We start from the raw sequence: 19,739 nt of genomic DNA, 5'->3' as shown, positions 1-19,739 counted from the left end.
CAGCACTCCGTCGCTGAGCCAATCAGCACACAGGAACTTTAACTGCGTGCTCTGATTGGGTAGCTTCTCAGCCATCTGCCAATAGCGTCCCTTGTATGAAATCAACTGGGCAAACCAACTGAGGAAGCATGTACCAGAAGTAAAAAGACCCATTGTCCGCAGAACCGGCCCGGACATCCTTCAGCGAGTGAGGTGATGAGGCTGACCCACTTGGCCCATTATTCATTATAATTTGCTTAAAATTTGTGAGGAGTTTGCAACTTGCTACTTGCTATGAGCCTATGATATGAACTCTTTCTAAACTGTTGCCAGACTTAATCTCTACACTGCTGTTTAGACACAACTTAAAATTTGACGACATGCTTAGAAATAAAATTTAATGAAAAATAAAAATTTAGTAGCACGGCTTACACATTATTAGAGTACATGTCAAATGTCATTGTCATGTCCAAGTGCCAGTACCCTAGTAGATTACGCAGTTCGCTGCTTTTAGCAGCCACGTCATCAACAATACTGTTAGTGTCAAATCTGGCTCAGATATTTTTCTCCACCGACATCAACATGAACACCTCAAGATGTTCTTGCGTCATTGTGCTTCTCAGGCGGCTTTTGATTCTCTTCGACGCAGAGGATGATCTTTCACACTGCACTTGTGACACAGGCAGCGTTAGCAGGAGCTTGTAGGCGAGCCCAGTGCTCTTGTGAGCATCAGAGGGTCAACCGGAGTAGCACCTTGTAGCAGCAGAGAGGACAGTCTTTACGAGACTTGCCAGTTGACACAGTTGTCCCATCTTGTTCACGGTCACCATCATTGTCATCTGCCACAGTATAAGTGTCTACTACTGATTGTTTAAGTGTTGACCACCGCTGTCCAAAGCTTTGCAGTTCTGTTCGTAGTTGTTCAGCAGTGACGCCATCATCAAATCTGAGCAAATGTCTATGTAGCTCTTCCATAACTCGTTAATCAAACTGCTCATTTACAACGGAATAAATTATAACCGAGGTTAGAATGAAAACCTCGCATGATTGAAATGTTCCATTAACTTGACGATAAACTATAAATGTTCCATCCTAATATGAATATTTCCTATCCCGTGCTTTATAACTTTATTTCATAATACTAATAATCACAGCTGAACACCACTAATTATCGCTCACACCGATGACCAGAGAACAATAAAATGCATAATACATAGTCTAAACTAACTATTAGCACCAAAGAATTTAAATACTAGATATGAGATAAAATAAATTGCAATAATGTATATGCTAACCTGAATGTAGCGGGTATCGAAACAGAAATCGGCAAAAGGCAGTTTGGACCAAATTTTTCGCTGCAAAGTTGTGTACTGACAAGTAAAACAACTTGATGACGTAATACGGTATATCAGGCATGTCAAACTCACTACCATTGGTGGGCCGCTTCGACTGCCATACGTGCGTCAGCGGGCCGTACTGTAACAAATACTATTATACAAAGTTACTGTAGCTTTCTTTCCAATACTGAAAACTTTAAAAAATATAACACTTAAAGTTTAAAGTTTAAAGAAAAGCAATTTATTTCCATGCAGTCTCCATACAACAGTGTAGAATTAGAGTCTTAACCTCTTAGCTAGGTCCTTATTATATTACTAGGCTCACCCTCCTTTTATCCTCAATTTGTGTGCGCTCCATGTGTACATGTAAGTGTAGGGAATGAGAACGTCAAAGTGCCCCTTCATAACATCTCCCGAAAACCTACGTTTATTTCATCCCCTCCAGTGCCTGTCCAAACTTGGAGTGTAGGACTCCATAATAATATACTTGAAACTCATAGGGGAACAACTCTCCCGCTGCCATTAGCTCAGAAATGGTACCATAAGTTTGAGACGTTGACATTTCAGTGAGATACTGAAGCTCATTTCTATAAGAGATTCCTGACGGCATCATTGTAAATGGCTGAAACCTTGACCAATTACTTAAAACATGTCATACAATGTCAGCCCGAATCTGTACCGCTAAAGACGGAGTGTCATGCACTAAATAAGCTATAGATGAGAATAAGCAAGCACCATCTCCCCTGATATTTACTACGCGGTGAGGCATTTGTACTCCATCAACATTAATTATTTCCAGAGACATCATTTTGTCTATTTTTCCAGCGCATCGCGCACAAAAGCAAGGGGACAGTGGCCAGTCTCAGCAGCCCAGTCAGTAGTGTAGCCTTAGCAGGGGCAGCTCTAGGCTCGTGGCGGCCGTGGCAGAGAAAGAATCGGTGGCCCCTTTGCCTGGCAATGTCAATACGGTATCTTATGAAAGCATTGCGGACACTGCATAGCCGCCTCGTGCTCATGACACGCTTCTATATACGCGTGTCCGTAACTTGAAAACCAAGTGGCGGGCAATGATATTCTCATTACGGCAAAACATTATAATACTACATATAGCTTACTGCTCCGACTCTAGCGACATTTGTAAATACAGCGTACTAATTAACAAGAAACACAATGTTTTTCAGCCACATTGCCGTCAGCTGTGTCGTTATTTTCTCTTTCTGTTTTATATTCAATATATATTGGCGTGGCGGCCCCTGGGATTTGGCGGCACTATGCAGGTGCATAGTTTGCACATGCCTAAGGCCACCCCTGCTGCAGCCTAGCACTTCATTTGTGACGCTGCGGCTCATTAACTTGTCAAGGCTCGTGGCTATACTAGCAGATGACGTTTCCGGTACCGTAATGCCGTGGGAAAACGCGCTTTTGTCAGAAGGCATAAGTAAGAAAAGTCAGTAAGTAACGCCGAAGATGCAGAATACTATCGTTTGTGATTGAATCAATCATTTTGTACAAGTTCAGTACTAACTAGGATCTGTCATGCGGGCCGCACAGATTTCTGTTGCGGGCCGCGTGTTTGACATGCCTGCGGTATATTATACAGGACTACAGAACTCGCAGTACCCGACAGATAATATTTAGTAGTGCAGAAATTTATTTTAATGTCAAACAGTAACCAATACATAAACTTCATTTCATGAAACGGCCAGCCCATGACCAGACCAGACTCCGCGGCCCACCGGGCAATGCCCAAATGGCCAGTCCGGCCCGGTGTCATGGTCGTGTATCTATAAGTACCCATAATGAGTTCATTTGTGCTTTAGAAACTGAAGGATTCTTATTTGGCCTATTTGAAGCGGTAAGGCTGGGATATACGTGACGCTCGGACCGAATATGCGCCTGCGTCATGGCTGCCACACGTTCCCAGCATTCTTTTGATGCGTCCTCTGAGCACATCATCAGAAATTAAACACGACGAATACAAGAGTTGCTGTAAACTTGGGTGGTGTAGTGTGATGGCAAGCCGGCCTGCAGCTCCAAGACGATCAGTGTGTGTACTTCAATGTTTGATGAACGGTTCGATGTGGTGAAGCAAATCATCAAACTTAAACGCTGACATGTGAATGCTTTTCTTCATCCACTTCTCACATAGGCAATACATATGTCACCATAGTAATGACGCGATACATTTAAAGGTCTCACATCCCATCTTCTGTGTCGCGGTTACCGTCTTTTCTTTGCACCTTCACAAAAGCATCAGAATGCAAAGAATTCTTATCTTTAATATTTTCCTTCCCTCAATTTACAGCGAAACCGGACGTTGTTTTCTCAAACCGTGCTGATGTCTTGCACTGCCACCTGCTGGAATCCCCCAGATTTACATAAAGTACATGTGCAGGTCTGGTCAGCACCCTGATTGTGTAGTAGCAGTCGCGTAACTCCCGGCCCTTAACTCACTTACATATTATTATGGGGTGTGTTATAAAGGGAGTTAGTACAGGGGATCCAGGCAGATACTTAAGTTTACCTTTTTCCAATATGAACATGGAGACACAGTTGGGCAGATTTTACCCAAGTTTTTATTGACACTGCAGACGCATGAAATAAATGACCAAGTAGTGTGGTAGACGTCAGGACTTCAGGGGCGATGTTATTTTGGACAATCCTGGTGAAAATTGTTGGGCTGAATGGCCTGTGCTCATCCTAGTGATTTGAATGCTGGGGTGTCCAACTCCGGTCTCGGTGGGCCGCAGTGGCTGCAGGTTTTCATTCTAACCATCTTCTTAATTAGTGAGCCATTTTGCTGCTGATTCACTCATTTTGCCTTCGTTTTAATGGACGTGACTCAGACCCTTTAGTTGTTTCTTCTTCCTTAACAAGGGGGCTTTGCCCCCTGCTCACTTCGCTCGCCTACCCACGGCGTTTTGAACCCATGCCCGCTGGGCAGCCGTAGTTTCAGACGCGCGTTGTAGGAGCTTGCGTTGTTTTGAATCCGTGCTTGCCCTGCTTCTGCGGTTTGAGACGCGCGTTGTAGGCGTATATCCGTCAGTCGAGCTCGTTCGGTTTGAACCCGTGCCTGCTTTGCCTACATAGTTTCAGACGGTGGGTCGCGTTCGGCGTTTTGTACGATCCCAAGCAGCACATTATTCCAAACTTCACTCCGCAGTAGTGCCACGCACAATATGGCGGTGACGCCTGCGCCTTCACTCCGCAGTAGTGCCACTCACAATATGGCGGCGACACCTGCGCATTCCGTATTATGTCGGGTTTTACCATGCTGTGTAGGCGCCTTTGCCTTTTGCACTTTCCCGCGCCTTCCGATGCGCGATGTAGGCGCCTGCACCTTCTGGGTCTGCCTCCGCTGTGTGGTGTGGACGTTTAACTGTCGTTGTTTCTGTCTTTATATTCTGTATCTCGGTGTGCATGTGTTTCGTGCCTAGGTTTTTTTGAAGCTGTTGCATTCCAGTTTTCATCATCTGTAACCTGCTCTCCATGTGTTTGGCCCCGTTCTTTAACCTCTTTATGACATTTTACTTTCTTTCCTACTCTGTCTTTTATTTCTGACCTCGCTTTATCCTGCTTGCGGCATGTCAGACGGTTCGTAGTCTCTCCAGTTTCGCTCTGGGGCGGGGGGGGGGGCTTTTGTGTGGCGCCTGCACACTATGTCTCCTGCGTCCACGGGCAGGTCCCTGCGTCCATATCCGGTTTACCATTCTCTGTTAGTAATATGGATGAGCAGCCAAACAATAATGAGAAACAAAGCAAGACCAGCTAACCTGAAAATAAAGAAAAGGTCTCGGTCATGCTGGTCTGCTCAGGTCACCAAAACATCTTGACGGTGGTCTTAGTAAAAACAGAAAATCAACAGTCTGCTGGGGCAGAATGAGAGCAGCGATAAGTCCTAATATTCAATAACTAACAGCAAGAATTGGCTTCTCATTAAGAAACTGGTTGGAGTGAAACTGGTTGGAGTTTGATATTCCAGTTTAGCTGGTCATCTGTCGGCTCATTTCTCAACTCATTTCGGTTTGGCTGCCATTTAACTCATTGAGGGCTGAAAATTTTCTCCAAAAAACAGTTTCTGAAAAGCAATGGTTTCACACAGAAATCAACATAAAACATCTGTTGCTGCATGCTGTGGCTCCCAGTTTGCCAGGAATATGTGTCAGGCTTGCTGCCAGGCTGTCTTTGCATGGCTGAGTCAAAGTCGCAGTGCACTGCAATCTGGTTTCTACCTCTTATCATTGTTAAGTGGCAGTCCTCCGTGGCGAACACTGTCAGTACAACGATTAGCTGGGGACCAATCAGCTGAAGCTGGAACCTGACATTCGTTTCCAATCACTTGTATCAAAATCTGAGTGCGACGTGTCCAGTTCAGAGATAACAGGCAAAACGTCTTCCACATAGTGTTTTGCTTTACACATTCACTTTGATCTCTTGCTAAATGTCAGTGCTATTTTTGCCGTTGTTTGCGCCTTGCTACTCACATGAGGGCAGGAAATCTCGGTCAAATAAATGAATCTAATTTTCCTTCTAGCAACAAGCGTCCAACTAAAACATAACGATTGGTTTTGTCAAAGCTTACAGTCGATTACCATCGTCAACTCCTCCTTTTGACAAGAGTTGACATCAGCCCTGAAAGAGTTACAGTAATCCCTCACTTATCGCGGGAGATAGGTTCCAAGGCCGACCGCGATAACTGAATTTCCGCGAAGTAGGGACACCATATTTATTTAATTATTTAACGTGTATTTGGACGTTTTTAAACCCTCCCTGTATTGTTTACAACCCACCATTTACTCTATTAATAACAAGGACAACTGCTAAGCAATATGAAATCGGTAGATAAGTTTACACTTACTGTATAGCGAAGTACACGTAGCAGCTTGTAGGCGGTCATGACGTCGTCGACCTTGTTGCAAAGATTCCTAAAGCAGATTCCATCCAGACTACTGCCTTATCACGTCCACTTGAAACTCGTTTTGCACCCTGGTTAAAGGACACTGCGGCCGTAGATCTTATATGCTTTTCCTCCTTTTTAAATAAAAAGAATCGTGGACTCATTGATGCTGTGATGGTGCCCTGCAGCGGTGTAGCTGTTCCCTTCCTTCAACATATCCAAAACTTTTACCTTTTCTGCAATCATTTGCATCTTCTGTTGGTGCTTGGACACGGCCCCTGAAGCAGTAGCATGTTAATGATGAATGAGTGAGATGAGACTTCCTGGTTAATGCAACACTCCGTCGCTGAGCCAATCAGCAGCACACAGGAACTTAACTGCGTGCTCTGATTGGGTAGCTTCTCAGCCATCCGCCAATAGCATCTCTTGTATGAAATCAACTGGGCAAACCAACTGAGGAAGCAAGTAAAAAGACCCGTTGTCCGCAGAAACCCGCGAAGCAGCGAAAAATCTGCGTTATGTATTTAGATATGCTTACATATAAAATCCGCAAAGTCGTGAATCCGCGAAAAGTGAACCGCGAAGTAGCGAGGGATTACTGTAATGAAGAAACAAATCAATTCAGAGGACTGAATCCTTAAAAAATAGGGCTAATAAAATGAAGGGAAAAGGAGTTAATTAGCAATGAAAACTGATCACTGATTATAATGAAAACCTGCAGCCACTGCGGCCCACCAGACCCGGAGTTCGACACCCCTGCTGTAATCTCTCCTCCGCCATACTGCTCGTCCTTCTTTGCCTGCCCCACATTTTGTATTTTATGCTTTGCGCCCTCCACCACCATTACCTGTCGTCTTTGAGGGAGGAGCGAAAGCTTTGGAGTCGTCAAAAATTTCGATATCCAGTTTTCGATGGATCGCGACATTTTTAGGGTCCCCCCCGATACCGAAAACATCAATATCTCGATGATGGGTGTGCGTCTGTACGTGTGTCGTAGTTTCTTGAGGACGTTCGAGAGCTAAAACGGCTGGACGGAAAAATACGAAACTCGAAACTGAAACCTGTTATGAGATGACGACGTGCTGATTGGTTTTTGAGCGAAATCGTGCAAGAGAAAGAGGGCCTCAAATACTGAAATTCTGCAATTAATTAAGAACTCTTCTCATCAATTGCTATCACAATGACCTATTTTATGATCAGAAAGATCAGCGTCAGAGCAGTAAATAATTACTGAAATGTTAGAGAAGAGTTCGGGTAACTTGGTTCCGAGGGTGCAAAGCCTTCTGACGCTCACATCCGAATTTTTGTTTTTCATTATTAACATCATGGAGCCATCTTGTCATCTTATTACTACGTTTTTTCTTTTCCCTCTGACCGGTCATTCATATCTCTTCTCAGGGGAACTACTGGAGCTCAAATGTTAATGAAGTCCATGGATTTGTGATGGACCAGGAAGGGAAAGTTGTCCATCGGCTGTTTGGGAAGTGGCATGAAGGCCTCTACTGTGGTATCCCACCCTCAGCAAAGTGTGTCTGGCGGCCAGGTGAGTTCCGGAGAGCCTCGGCCAGCGTATTTGAGCTGCCATGTTGGGGTTTGTCACTGCTGGGGCCAATGGCATGTTTTTAGGCTCACAGAGTCTCAAGGACATTAAGTGAAAGATGGCAGGGCTGTTTATCAGCTGAGTGGAAAACAGTTTTTGGGTTTTGGGACGCCAACTCTTTATCATTCACTTCCCAGGTCCTCCCTGCATGGAGTTTGCATGTTCTCCCCGTGTCTGCATGGGTTTCCTCCCACAGTCCAAAGACATGCAGGTTAGGTGGATCGGCGATTCTAAATTGGCCCTAGTGTGTGCTTGGTGTGTGGGTGTGTTTGTGTGTGTCCTGTGGTGTGTTGGCACCCTGCCTGGGATTGGTTCCTGTCTTGTGCCCTGTGTTGGCTGGGATTGGCTCCAGCGGACCCCCGTGACCCTGTGTTCGGATTCAGCGGGTTGGAAAATGGATGGATGGATGGATGGAAGTCTTCATCAGACTGATACAGAGATCACTGAAAATGTTTAGTGCGGGTCAGTGAGACCAGCAAAAACCCCAAATCACCAAACATCCAAGACCCAAGGTGATCCCATGCTTAAGACGTTTGATGCTGGGCACTAAAGCAGATCCTGTTTGGAAAGCCCATCAGAACGAGTGTCCTCTCATAGATGTTCTGCAAATTTCATTCTCGTTGACCAAAAGCATATTTGGCATTGGCGTAGGGTCAATCCATCTGCTTGTAGAACAATTCTTAGTCTATGGATGCAACCACAAAACTGTACCCATCAGAATGCTATCAACTGTATGCTATGGCTTCAAAGTCACAACTGCCAGGGTCTTCTCTCCTGATTTTGTAGGACAGCTCACCAGTTACCTAAGGGATGCTCAGAAGGCTGGATGCAGCAGAAAAACATTTCTTTCTTGTTTTGCAGGCTCCATGCCCACAGACTATGAACGCTACTATGGCTTCACAAGGTTTGCCATTGAACTCAACGAGCTTTGCCCTGAAATGAAGGACCTGCTGCCCCCCACTGATGCCCGATTTAGGCCAGACCAAAGGTAAGCCTCCTGCACTTTGTACTACCCTCTCAATCCAGTAGGCAAGAAACTGCTCAAGGGATCAGATCACGCTGCCGAGCCCCTCAGTTAGAACGTAAGAAGCTTTGTAGACAAGAAGGGAACACTTAGTGCGAGTGTCACACGTCTGATGAGTGAATAGCTAAGTGGTGCCAAAAATGACACCCTCTAAAGTTCTTTGGAGTTCTCAGGTGGCATGCTGGCACCATGTTTAGTGTCACACAGCCACAAGGGGCTGAGATTGAATCCCAAACCCAGTTCACTGTCCCCCTGAGTATTTTATACATGACCTCCTCATGTCCTGCCACATCCCAGAGTCACGCCAGTTAACTAAATGGCTCCTGTAGAGCAGACTGGTGAGAGTGACTGTGGGTGTGTGATCGACTGGTATGCTCTCCAGCTTTGTTTCCTATCTTGGGCCCAGTGGTGCTGGGCTGTAATAACCCGCTGTGTGTAAGTGTGGGTGGGGGACTGGGGGTCTCATTTATAAAATGTTACCTGGATTCAAGAATGAAACTATGGATATGTCAGAAAAAAGAAATCTTATTAAAGTTGGTGTGTGCACATTTGTACTCAATTTACCCTTTATACATCACAGTCATCTGTGCTTACGAGAATGCATCTTAAATGCCCCCGCCCCCCCCATGTTGGTCACCCTGAAACAATCATACGTGGCCCCTGCTGATCAGTCTTACACATAATAATAAGTGATGATCAAACCCTTCAGAGTTCACTTCGACAGGAGTTGTGAAATTACAGAAATGTTTGCAAACTTCGCCTAAACTCTGCAAAAAGTGCATCAAAAGTCAATGAGGAAGGAGGAACCAAACTACTTTAAGTGGGATATAAGAGTGCTGGGCGGCACGGTGGCACAGTGGGTAGTGCTGCTGCCTCGCAGTTGGGAGACCTGGGGACCTGGGTTCGCTTCCCGGGTCCTCCCTGCATGGAGTTTGCATGTTCTCCCCGTGTCTGCGTGGGTTTCCCCCGGGCTACTGCACTGTCCTGTAAGTAACTACATGGTGTCACAGAACAATGGGGCGGTGACATTGCTTTTGATGTTTTAGCTATTTACTAGTCACGTTACCTGTCAAGTAAGAGAAAAAAAATTTAAAATTTGATATTTGTTGCCCTCCCTGCGCGGAGTTTGCATGTTCTCCCCGTGTCTGCGGGCGCTCCGGTTTCCTCCCACAGTCCAAAGACATGCAGGTCAGGTGGATTGGCGATTCTAAATTGGCCCTAGTGTGTGCTTGGTGTGTTTGTGTGTGTCCTGCGGTGGGTTGGCACCCTGCCCGGGATTGGTTCCCTGCCTTGTGCCCTGTGTTGGCTGGGATTGGCTCCAGCAGACCCCCGTGACCCTGTGTTCGGATTCAACGGGTTGGAAACTGGATGGATGGATGGATAAGAGTGCTGTGGTCGTTTAAGTGCCCACTATGCTGCATTGATAATTATGGCCAAAAATGTGACCTGAGCCAACAGCTGCACCACGGTGCCTCAAACAAGAAAAGAGGGAAACAGAAAGATAAGCACAAAGTAGCAATAAGTCAAATCTATCTATCGTACAGTGCCTTTGATATCTTATCTATCCTGCCAACTATACTAAAACTAGCAAAATACCCGCGCTTCCCAGCAGAGAAGTAGTGTGTTAAAGAACTTATGAAAAAGAAAAGGAAACATTTTAAAAATAACGTAACATGATTGTCAATGTAACTGTCGTAGGCTCATTTTAGTATTGAGAGTGAATTTGATGATTGTAAACAGGTTAAATTTAAGATTGTAAACGTTGTGTATGAGAAATGCACATTTTTAGGATGTAAAGATCTCTTTGTAAACGACGTTTGCAGTTCTGCCCTCGGGCTGTAAAATGACCAAGCTGTCTGCTGAGCTTACTCTTCAGCTTGCAACGTACAGTCGGCCATGTGAGAAGCAATCCTGTGTCAAGTCAACGGCAACCTTTTTTAGAGTCTGGCGCTGTGACTTATTTATTGTCATGGCGAAGCAGACCCTTACTGGAAATTGGAGGGGTCTGAATTGGAATCAGTATGGGTGAGGTTTACAGGTAGCCTGAAAGAAAGCGGTGGAGTAAAGAAGAAGGGAGCAGTGAGCACGACGAACAGCTGAGGAAAGTAAGGAAGCGAGTGAGGAGGCACACGAGCGTGGGATGTCATTAATGTATATAGGCAGGGCGCCAACCACGTGGTAGGTGCGCGGAAAAAGGAAGGGGGACCGGGGACGGCCCTTGTGCGTCTCTGCCATGAAATAAATCCTCCGTTAATGGAAATAAGGAATGAAACAGCCAAAAGGAGAGGTCAGTTACGAAAGTTCCTTACGGCATAATGATGAGAACCAGCAAAAAGAAGACATTATTTTTGAAAGTTCGTTATGGGGCACGGCCCGAAATGAAACATACTTAACGTTTGTAAGTACAGTGTAAAGGATGAGCATGGGAAATTTGGGCTTCCTATCTATATTGGAAGTCAAAGAAATAGTGAGGAGGGGTTTCCCCTATCTATACAGTATATACAGTTTAGGGGGTACAGCCGTGTTTTCCCCCCCTTGAGTGTTGCAATAGGACATGAAACATACCTAACTTTTGTAAGTACACTGCAAGGAATGAGCACACGAAATTTCAGCTTCCCACCAATATAGAAAAAGTGGGAGAATTAGTGATGAGTCAGTGAGGGCTTTGCCTTTTATATGTAGAGATTAATATCTATCTATCTATCTATCTATCATATAGTGCCTTTCATGTCTGTCTATCTATCTATTATTATATAGTGCCTTTCAAACCTATCTATCTATTATATGGTGCATTTTACATCTATCTATCTATCTATCTATCTATCTATCATATAGTGCCTTTCATGTCTATCTATCTATTATTATATAGTGCCTTTCAAACCTATCTATCTATCTATCTATTATATAGTGCCTTTCAAACCTATCTATCAATCTATCTATCTATCATATAGTGCCTTTCATGTCTGTCTATCTATCTATTATTATATAGTGCCTTTCAAACCTATCTATCTATCTATCATATAGTGCCTTTCATGTCTGTCTATCTAGCTATTATTATATAGTGCCTTTCAAACCTATCTATCTATCTATTATATGGTGCCTTTCAAACCTATCTATCTATCTATCTATCATATAGTGCCTTTCATGTCTGTGTATCTATCTATTATTGTATAGTGCCTTTCAAACCTATCTATCTATTATATAGTGCCTTTCAAACCTATCTATCTATCTATCAATCATATAGTGCCTTTCATGTCTGTCTATCTATCTATTATTATATAGTGCCTTTCTAAACCTATCTATCTATTATATAGTGCCTTTCAAACCTATCTATCTATCTGTTTATCTATCTATCTATTATATAGTGCCTTTCAAACCTATCTATCTATCATATAGTGCCTTTCATGTCTGTCTATCTATCTATTATTATATAGTGCCTTTCAAACCTATCTATCTATTATATAGTGCCTTTCAAACCTATCTATCTATCTATCTATCTATCTATCTATCATATAGTGCCTTTCATGTCTGTCTATCTATCTATTATTATATAGTGCCTTTCAAACCTATCTATCTATCTATCATATAGTGCCTTTCAAACCTATCTATCTATCTATCTATCTATCTATCTATCATATAGTGCCTTTCATGTCTGTCTATCTATTATTATATAGTGCGTTTCAAACCTATCTATCTATCTATCTATCTATCTATCTATCTATCTATCATGTAGTGCCTTTCATATCTATCTCTCCATCTTACATGTATATCTAATTGCACTCTTGTTTTGAGATCAGGGCTGGGACAATGGCTAATTATGCCTCCAAATTAGCCATTCAGTTAGTGTTTGCTTTAAAGTTTAATAATACTTTGTGTATGTCATATATATGTATGAGACAACCAAATCTCAATACATAAAGTCCATTATATTCACTGCATGCAAAGTTGTATTTATGTGAATATTTCTGGGGAGGGGCGTCCATAGCTTTCATCAGATTCTTAAAGGGGTCCATCACTCAACAAGGGTTAAGAATCACTGGATTAGAGATCTTTATTGTCACATCTACTGAATGAGCACAGGCAGATTCTTGTGCCACGGTTTTGGTGATGTACAGGGTGGCGCAGGGAAACGGGAAGTCTTCAATTGATGTTCAATGCAAAAAAAAATTAAATTACAAAACATATTTAATGATGTTATTGTAATGTGCAGGATATGCAATTAATGATGGTAATCAATACTCATTCAATATTCATTTTATGAAGGAAACATCATGAAGGTGTTGTCCATTACTCCGTACTCATTCTGACAGCCTGCATTGCTTGACGTAACATGACAAGAGGAATGCCAGCGATTTCCTCTTCAATCTTCCTTTTAAGTTCCGCATATGACTGCTGGATGTGCGGCACCGTTGGCTTTAAAGATGTCCCCACGGGAAAATAAATAAATCACAGTGACATCTGGGGATCTTGGGGGCCATGGAATGTCACCGTTGTGTGAAATGACGCGCCTTCCAAACAATCGTCGAATAGCTGCCATCGACTGTCGGCCAGTAGAACAAGTGGCTCCAGCTGGGGACTTCTTTTTTTTTCAAGGCTGAAACCATTTATTCAAAACTACGCACCCATGTTGTAATCGCATGAGCAGACACGATCATGATGTCCAAATGCTTTAAGTATTTACGACCCGAGTTTTCATAACAGTTTTAATCGCGCCCCCCTAATGTTTTTTAGAAAGGAGCCCACTAATACCAGTTTGTTCTTTTTTAATTAATGATACATCATAGATGCATATTTTATTATTCCTACAGTGATACCTTGAGATACGAGTTTAATTTGTTCCGTGACCGAGCTCTTAAGTCAAAATGCTTGTATCTCAAATTAATTTTCCCCATTGAAATTAATTGAAATGAGATTAATTTGTGCCAGCCCCCAAAAAACCACCCCAATTTTTTGTTAAATGTTTTCAACATAAGAAAAATGTATTTATAATGAACAAATATTGTACACAAACAAAATAAAACCTAAAACATAAAAGAGAATCTAAAGAAATAAACAGACGTTGGCAAAGCCGATTAGCGTATTGTAATGTTTTTTTTCTTTCACTTCACTTTTGCTTAACTTAATTTTCTTCTTCACTAGTTTTTTTCTTTTTTGCCACGCTTTCATCACTTTCATTCCCATGGCATTTCAATAGAAACCTGTCCAAGGAGCTTTGTTTAGTCCTCCCCTTTAGAATGTTTCTGAAATGAGTTAGACAAGTGTCATTAAATAGCGCGCTGTAACCAGTTTTATTTCAGTAAAGTCAGGCGTTAGACAAGTGTCATTAAATGGCGCCACTGTATGATCAGTTGTAATTTTTTCATGGTGTTTCTTTTCTTTAAAGTTCGAAACTTTTTCCCACATTGCAAACACTTCCTTATACTTCCTTATACCACGATACCGATCTCCTGCAGAACCTCCATATGTTGCCGCGTCTGTAGTTCTGTCAACTCCTCTGTCATCAGTTCCTCGGAATGTGCGGCAACAAGCTCTTTGATGGCTCGTATTTCGAATTTTGGCTCGTAACACAAGACAAAAAATCGACCTCGTGACGGCTCGTATCTCAAAAAACTCGTACATTGGGGCACTCGTATCTCAAGGTATCACTGTACTTAACTTTTATCAACATTTATCTAACTCTACAGGTGCTGGTCATAAAATTAGAATATCATGACAAAGTTGATTTATTCCAGTAATTCCATTCAAAAAGTGAAACTTGTATATTAGATTCATTCATTACACACAGACTGATGTTTAATCAAATGTTTATTTCTTTTAATGTTGATGATTATAACTGACAACTAATGAAAGTCCCAAATTCAGTATCTCGGGAAATTAGAATATTGTGAAAAGGTTCAATATAGAAGACACCTGGTGCCACACTCTAATCAGCTAATTAACTCAAAAGCCTTTAAATGGTCTCTCAGTCGAGTTCTGTAGGCTACACAATCAGGGGGAAGACTGCTGACTTGACAGTTGTCTAAAAGACGACCATTGACATCTTGCACAAGAAAGAGGGCAAGACACAAAAGGTCATTGCTAAAGAGGCTGGCTGTTCACAGAGCTCTGTGTCCAAGCACATTAACAGAGAGGCGAAGGGAAGGACAAGATGTGGTAGAAAAAAGTGTACAAGCAATAGGGATAACCGCACCCTGGAGAGGATTGTGAAACAAAACCCATTCAAAAATGTGGTGGAGATTCACAAAGAGTGGACTGCAGCTGGAATCAGTGCTTCAAGAACCACCACGCACAGACGTATGCAAGACATGGGTTTCAGCTGTCGCATCCCTTGTGTCAAGCCACTCTTGAACAAGAGACCGCGTCAGAAGCGTCTCGCCTTTGGACTGCTGCTGAGTGGGCCAAAGTTATGTTCTCTGATGAAAGTAAATTTTGCATTTCCTTTGGAAATCAAGGTCCCAGAGTCTGGAGGAAGAGAGGAGAGGCACAGAATCCACGTTGCGTGAGGTCCAGTGTAAAGTTTCCACAGTCAGTGATGGTTTGGGGTGCCATGTCATCTGCTGGTGTTGGTCCATTGTGTTTTCTGAGGTCCAAGGTCAACGCAGCCGTCTACCAGGAAGTTTTAGAGCACTTCATGCTTCCTGCTGCTGACGAACTTTATGGAGATGCAGATTTCATTTTCCAACAGGACCTGGCACCTGCACATAGTGCCAAAGCTACCAGTACCTGGTTTAAGGACCATGGTATCCCTGTTCTTGAGTGGCCAGCAAACTCACCTGACCTTAACCCCATAGAAAATCTATGGGGTATTGTGAAGAGGAAGATGCAATACGCCAGACCCAACAATTCAGAAGAGCTGAAGGCCACTATCAGAGCAACATGGGCTCTCATAACACCTGAGCAGTGCCACAGACTGATCGACTCCATGCCACGCCGCATTGCTGCAGTAATCCAGGCCAAAGGAGCCCCAACTAAATATTGAGTGCTGTACATGCTCATACTTTTCATGTTCAGACCTTTCAGTTGGCCAACATTTCTAAAAATCCTTTTTTGCATTGGTCTTAATTGATATTCTAATTTTCCGAGATACTGAATTTGGGACTTTCATTAGTTGTCAGTTCTAATCATCAACATTAAAAGAAATAAACATTTGAAATACATCAGTCTGTGTGGAATGAATGAATCTAATATACAAGTTTCACTTTTTGAATGGAATTACTGAAATAAATCAACTTTGTCATGATATTCTAATTTTATGACCAGCACCTGTATATTTATTTTTCTAGTATCAGAATGTAGTTTAAGTTAAATACATCTATTGAAACCAAAACAAATTTTCATATTTTCGATTCTTGTTTTCTTTTTTTCACATCTTCACACCCCCCTTTTTGTTACTTTGCACCCCCCTAGGGGGGCCCGCCCCACAGTTTGAGAACCACTGCCCTAACAGGTAATGATGCTGAAATTCCCTTTGCGGAGCAGTGACACTGTCACCATTCTTATAAAAGGCTTTCACAGTGAACGCTCGTTGCACGCCACTCCACTGCTCCATTATAACTAATGGCAAGACGTTCTAAACGAGGTCACGTTGGTCTCAAACAACTGCCTTCTCTCCAGGGTCGCCAACACCTAGATCCAAAATTTCCCATTTCCCTGCGCCACCCTGTTTAAATAAATACAGTAAATAAAAGCAGCAGAAAATAAGTGTGAACGTAATGTAATGTACAGTATGATTTCTGATAAACTAGCCAGTGGGTACAGCACACAGTGCAGGGCAGATAGCATCAGGTCAGTGGGAGTTCGGTGGTCTTGCGGCTCTGGGGATGAAGCCGTCTCTGAAGCAGGTGGTGAAGCTCCAGCAGTGCTTCCCAGAAGTGTAAGCAAGAGATGAGCTGAGTGGCGTTCATCTCTAGTGTGGTAGACAGTAGGACTTTAGAGACCTTCAAACACGACTTGGTGCTATTTTCGTGGAGTTACGCTTCATTTACCTCATTGAATCACAACGCAGTATTTTATGAACTGTAAAGGTGAAATATTTTATATGTGGATCAAACATGTTAAGTAAGTTAATGAATGTAACATAGTATATTTTATGGAAGAAAAGAACACTAAATTAATAATCCACCCATCCATTTCCAAACTGATTTGGGTCCAGCTTCTCCACAACGCTGCTAATCTTAAACTTACCTGGCAGGGGAGATACCATGATCACTAAGGTGGTTCTCCCAGGGCGAGGCTCATCCATTGCCCTCTGGGTGTGCTGACCCCTGCGATTTCCCCAAATGCGGGAAACTCGACTGCATAATTTGTGGTAGTGGAGGACTGCGTTCGCGCTCTCCCCTGATAATTTTTTGTGAATTTCCCCTTGGGATTAATAAAGTATCTATCTATCTAATCTTCTACATCCTGTTCAGGATTTTAAAATCACCTGCAGCTCGCAAACCATTTGAACTGTTGACCTGAAATTTGGTACACATATACTACGTGACGTCTACTATCCGCTTTCGGGGTGATGCTTGACCTCCAAGGTTATTCCTCTTATTATTTTATTTTATTGTAGAATCAACTCTCGGTGTTGGCCAGCAGGGCGGCGCATGCGTATGGGCGTCGTTGTCATCCCTACCACTCTTTGCCGTCACTTCCCCTACCACTTCATAGCTTAAATCATTCTTTCCAGCTTTAGTGAAAAATTAAGGAAAACGTACTAAGTGATTGCCACACAAACACTGACTTGATCAGTTTTAACTTGAAAAGATGGCGACGAAAGAAGGGAAGAAGCGGGCCGCTAGGGTGGAGAGAAGAACAGCTGCTCAGGAAGCAGCAAGCACATCAACCTCTGAGCAAACGAATGGTAAACGTACAGAGAAAGAGGATGAAAAATAGGAATGGTCAAGTCAAGTGTTACTGTGCACGTTATTATTGTGCAGTGTACCGTTACTGGTTAATAATATTTCGGTAAATCTTGCAGTAATGAGACCGAGGTTTGCCTCCTGGGTTCTCCCCTTGACTGCTGCGTTTCCTCCGATACGCCAAAGAGATGCAGGTTAGGTGAATTGGTGATCCTAAATTGGCCTCTGTGTGTTCACATGATCAGGACCAAGCAAATTAGAAAAGGACTGATTGACTGACTGACTGACTGACTAAATCCATTGGTATTTTACACAGCATCTTCCTCATTGCACAAAATCAAAGGACTTCTTCATCAACTGTAAACTGCAACGTCTGAGCGACAGCAGTGTTCCAGGTGAACGGTTGCCGCAGTCGGATGCCTACGCTGACTCGCTCTCGCTTGCTTCCACGCAGGTATCTGGAGGAAGGGAACGTTGAAGCAGCAGCCTTAGAAAAGCAAAGGATCGAGGAGCTGCAGCGAGTACGCAGAAGGTACAACGATGAGAACAACATCAAGTATGAACCCCGCTTTTTCAAGTAAGTGGCATTGGGAATCACAAGCAGCACACATTAAGCACGTAGTGCAGTGCATGGACATCAGCGAGGCTTCAGTCTTTGGTCTCTCATCCCAGCTAAGCCTTCAACATTTGCAATATGCTTTTGAATTAAGTAACTGCAGTATGTAATGCCAATGTAACACCAGTAGGGGGCACCTAGCATATATTTTTTTTGGTAGCATTACAGGGTCATGGGGTCATTAATGTCACATGTACTGACGACACTCAAAACCTTACTTGCACATCTGTATTGTGGAAAATGACTAATTTAGCTGCTTCTTAGCGCTCCACCTATACAGCCTTATCTGCACATGGACCTCTGCTGTAGCCTCCTTCACGTTATGTGTACCCCCAGAAAAAACAAACCTAAAATGCTGAATTTCTACCAATAAGGAAAAAATATTACCATCCATATTACTAACCGAGAATAAACCGGATATGGACGCAGGTACATGGCATGCCCATGGACCCAGGAGACATAGTTGAGCTGTCGGCGCCTGCGCACTAATGGAAATACGAAATAAAGCAACAAGCACAGACAATACGGAACCCTAACCATCCACACTACACAGCATAGTCAAACCCGACATAGTACAGAAGGTGCGAGCGCCTACAACGCGCGTCTAACACACCGCAGGCAGACCCCCGAGATGGTACAGAAGCCCCAGAGATACGGACTCCACAGCATATGTGAATCACATTACAGTAATACAATAATATGAGTACTCACAGACAAATCAAACATAACAGGCTTCGGCGTCACGCCCCACAATCAAACCAGAGAGAGTACGACGTCCACAAAACACAGCATAGTCAACCCCAAGATAGTACGGAGGGCGCATGCGCCTATAACGACTACCACATGAAACACACACACGGCACCGGAGGTATAATATTAGCTCAACTAACGTAAATAAGCGCCTACAACGCGTCACGGCTCAAAAACAAAGGAGCTCAACTAACGTGAATAAGAAATGAAGCAACGCGCCCATAGGTAACAACATAGCCACACAAAAAAGTGGATTCAGCCCCCCGCCCCAGAGTGAAACGGGAAAAAGTACGGAGTCCACAAAAGGTCCACCATACACAGCATAATAGTACGGAAGGCGCGAGTTAGTACGAAAGCCGAAGGCGCCTACAACGCGTAATAAGAACAAACGAACGCTCCGTTTTTAACGTGCGTCATCCTCACACGTCCAAACTATACAGCATAAGTGAATCACATTACAGTGATGCATTATTAACAGTACAACCACAGAAACTGCTCCGTATTAACAGTAAGTGCAATTATTCATATAACTGACGGTAAACAACGGAGAACTAATGGAGTCACGATCACGGCTCCAAAACTATACAGCTCCACTAACGGAGCTACAAACACGAGCTCGCATGGACAAAAACAATAGACGTCAGCGCCTACAACGCGCGTCTGAAACCGCGGAAGCAGAACTGTCTCGGC

At 43.3% G+C, this 19,739-nt stretch overlaps 1 protein-coding gene and 1 non-coding gene across 2 annotated transcripts in view; both read left to right on the top strand.

The window, feature by feature from the left end:
• The window catches only part of osbpl6 (oxysterol binding protein-like 6), a 229,441-nt gene that overhangs the window by 195,952 nt on the left and 13,750 nt on the right, over window positions 1–19,739 (top strand). The window contains exons 20-22 of the mRNA XM_028806230.2: window positions 7,612–7,756; window positions 8,675–8,801; window positions 18,138–18,260. Of these exons, the coding sequence (XP_028662063.2) occupies window positions 7,612–7,756; window positions 8,675–8,801; window positions 18,138–18,260 (395 nt within the window). The remainder of the gene's footprint in view (window positions 1–7,611; window positions 7,757–8,674; window positions 8,802–18,137; window positions 18,261–19,739) is intronic.
• On the top strand, window positions 17,014–17,177 carry LOC114656810 (U1 spliceosomal RNA). The gene has a single exon (XR_003717103.1). It is a non-coding gene; the product is annotated as a U1 spliceosomal RNA (small nuclear RNA).

Source organism: Erpetoichthys calabaricus, chromosome 8 (genome assembly GCF_900747795.2).
Source record: "Erpetoichthys calabaricus chromosome 8, fErpCal1.3, whole genome shotgun sequence".
Taxonomy (NCBI): domain Eukaryota; kingdom Metazoa; phylum Chordata; class Cladistia; order Polypteriformes; family Polypteridae; genus Erpetoichthys; species Erpetoichthys calabaricus.
Note: the sequence above shows the minus strand (reverse complement) of the source record. Positions and strands in the feature narration are given on the sequence as shown.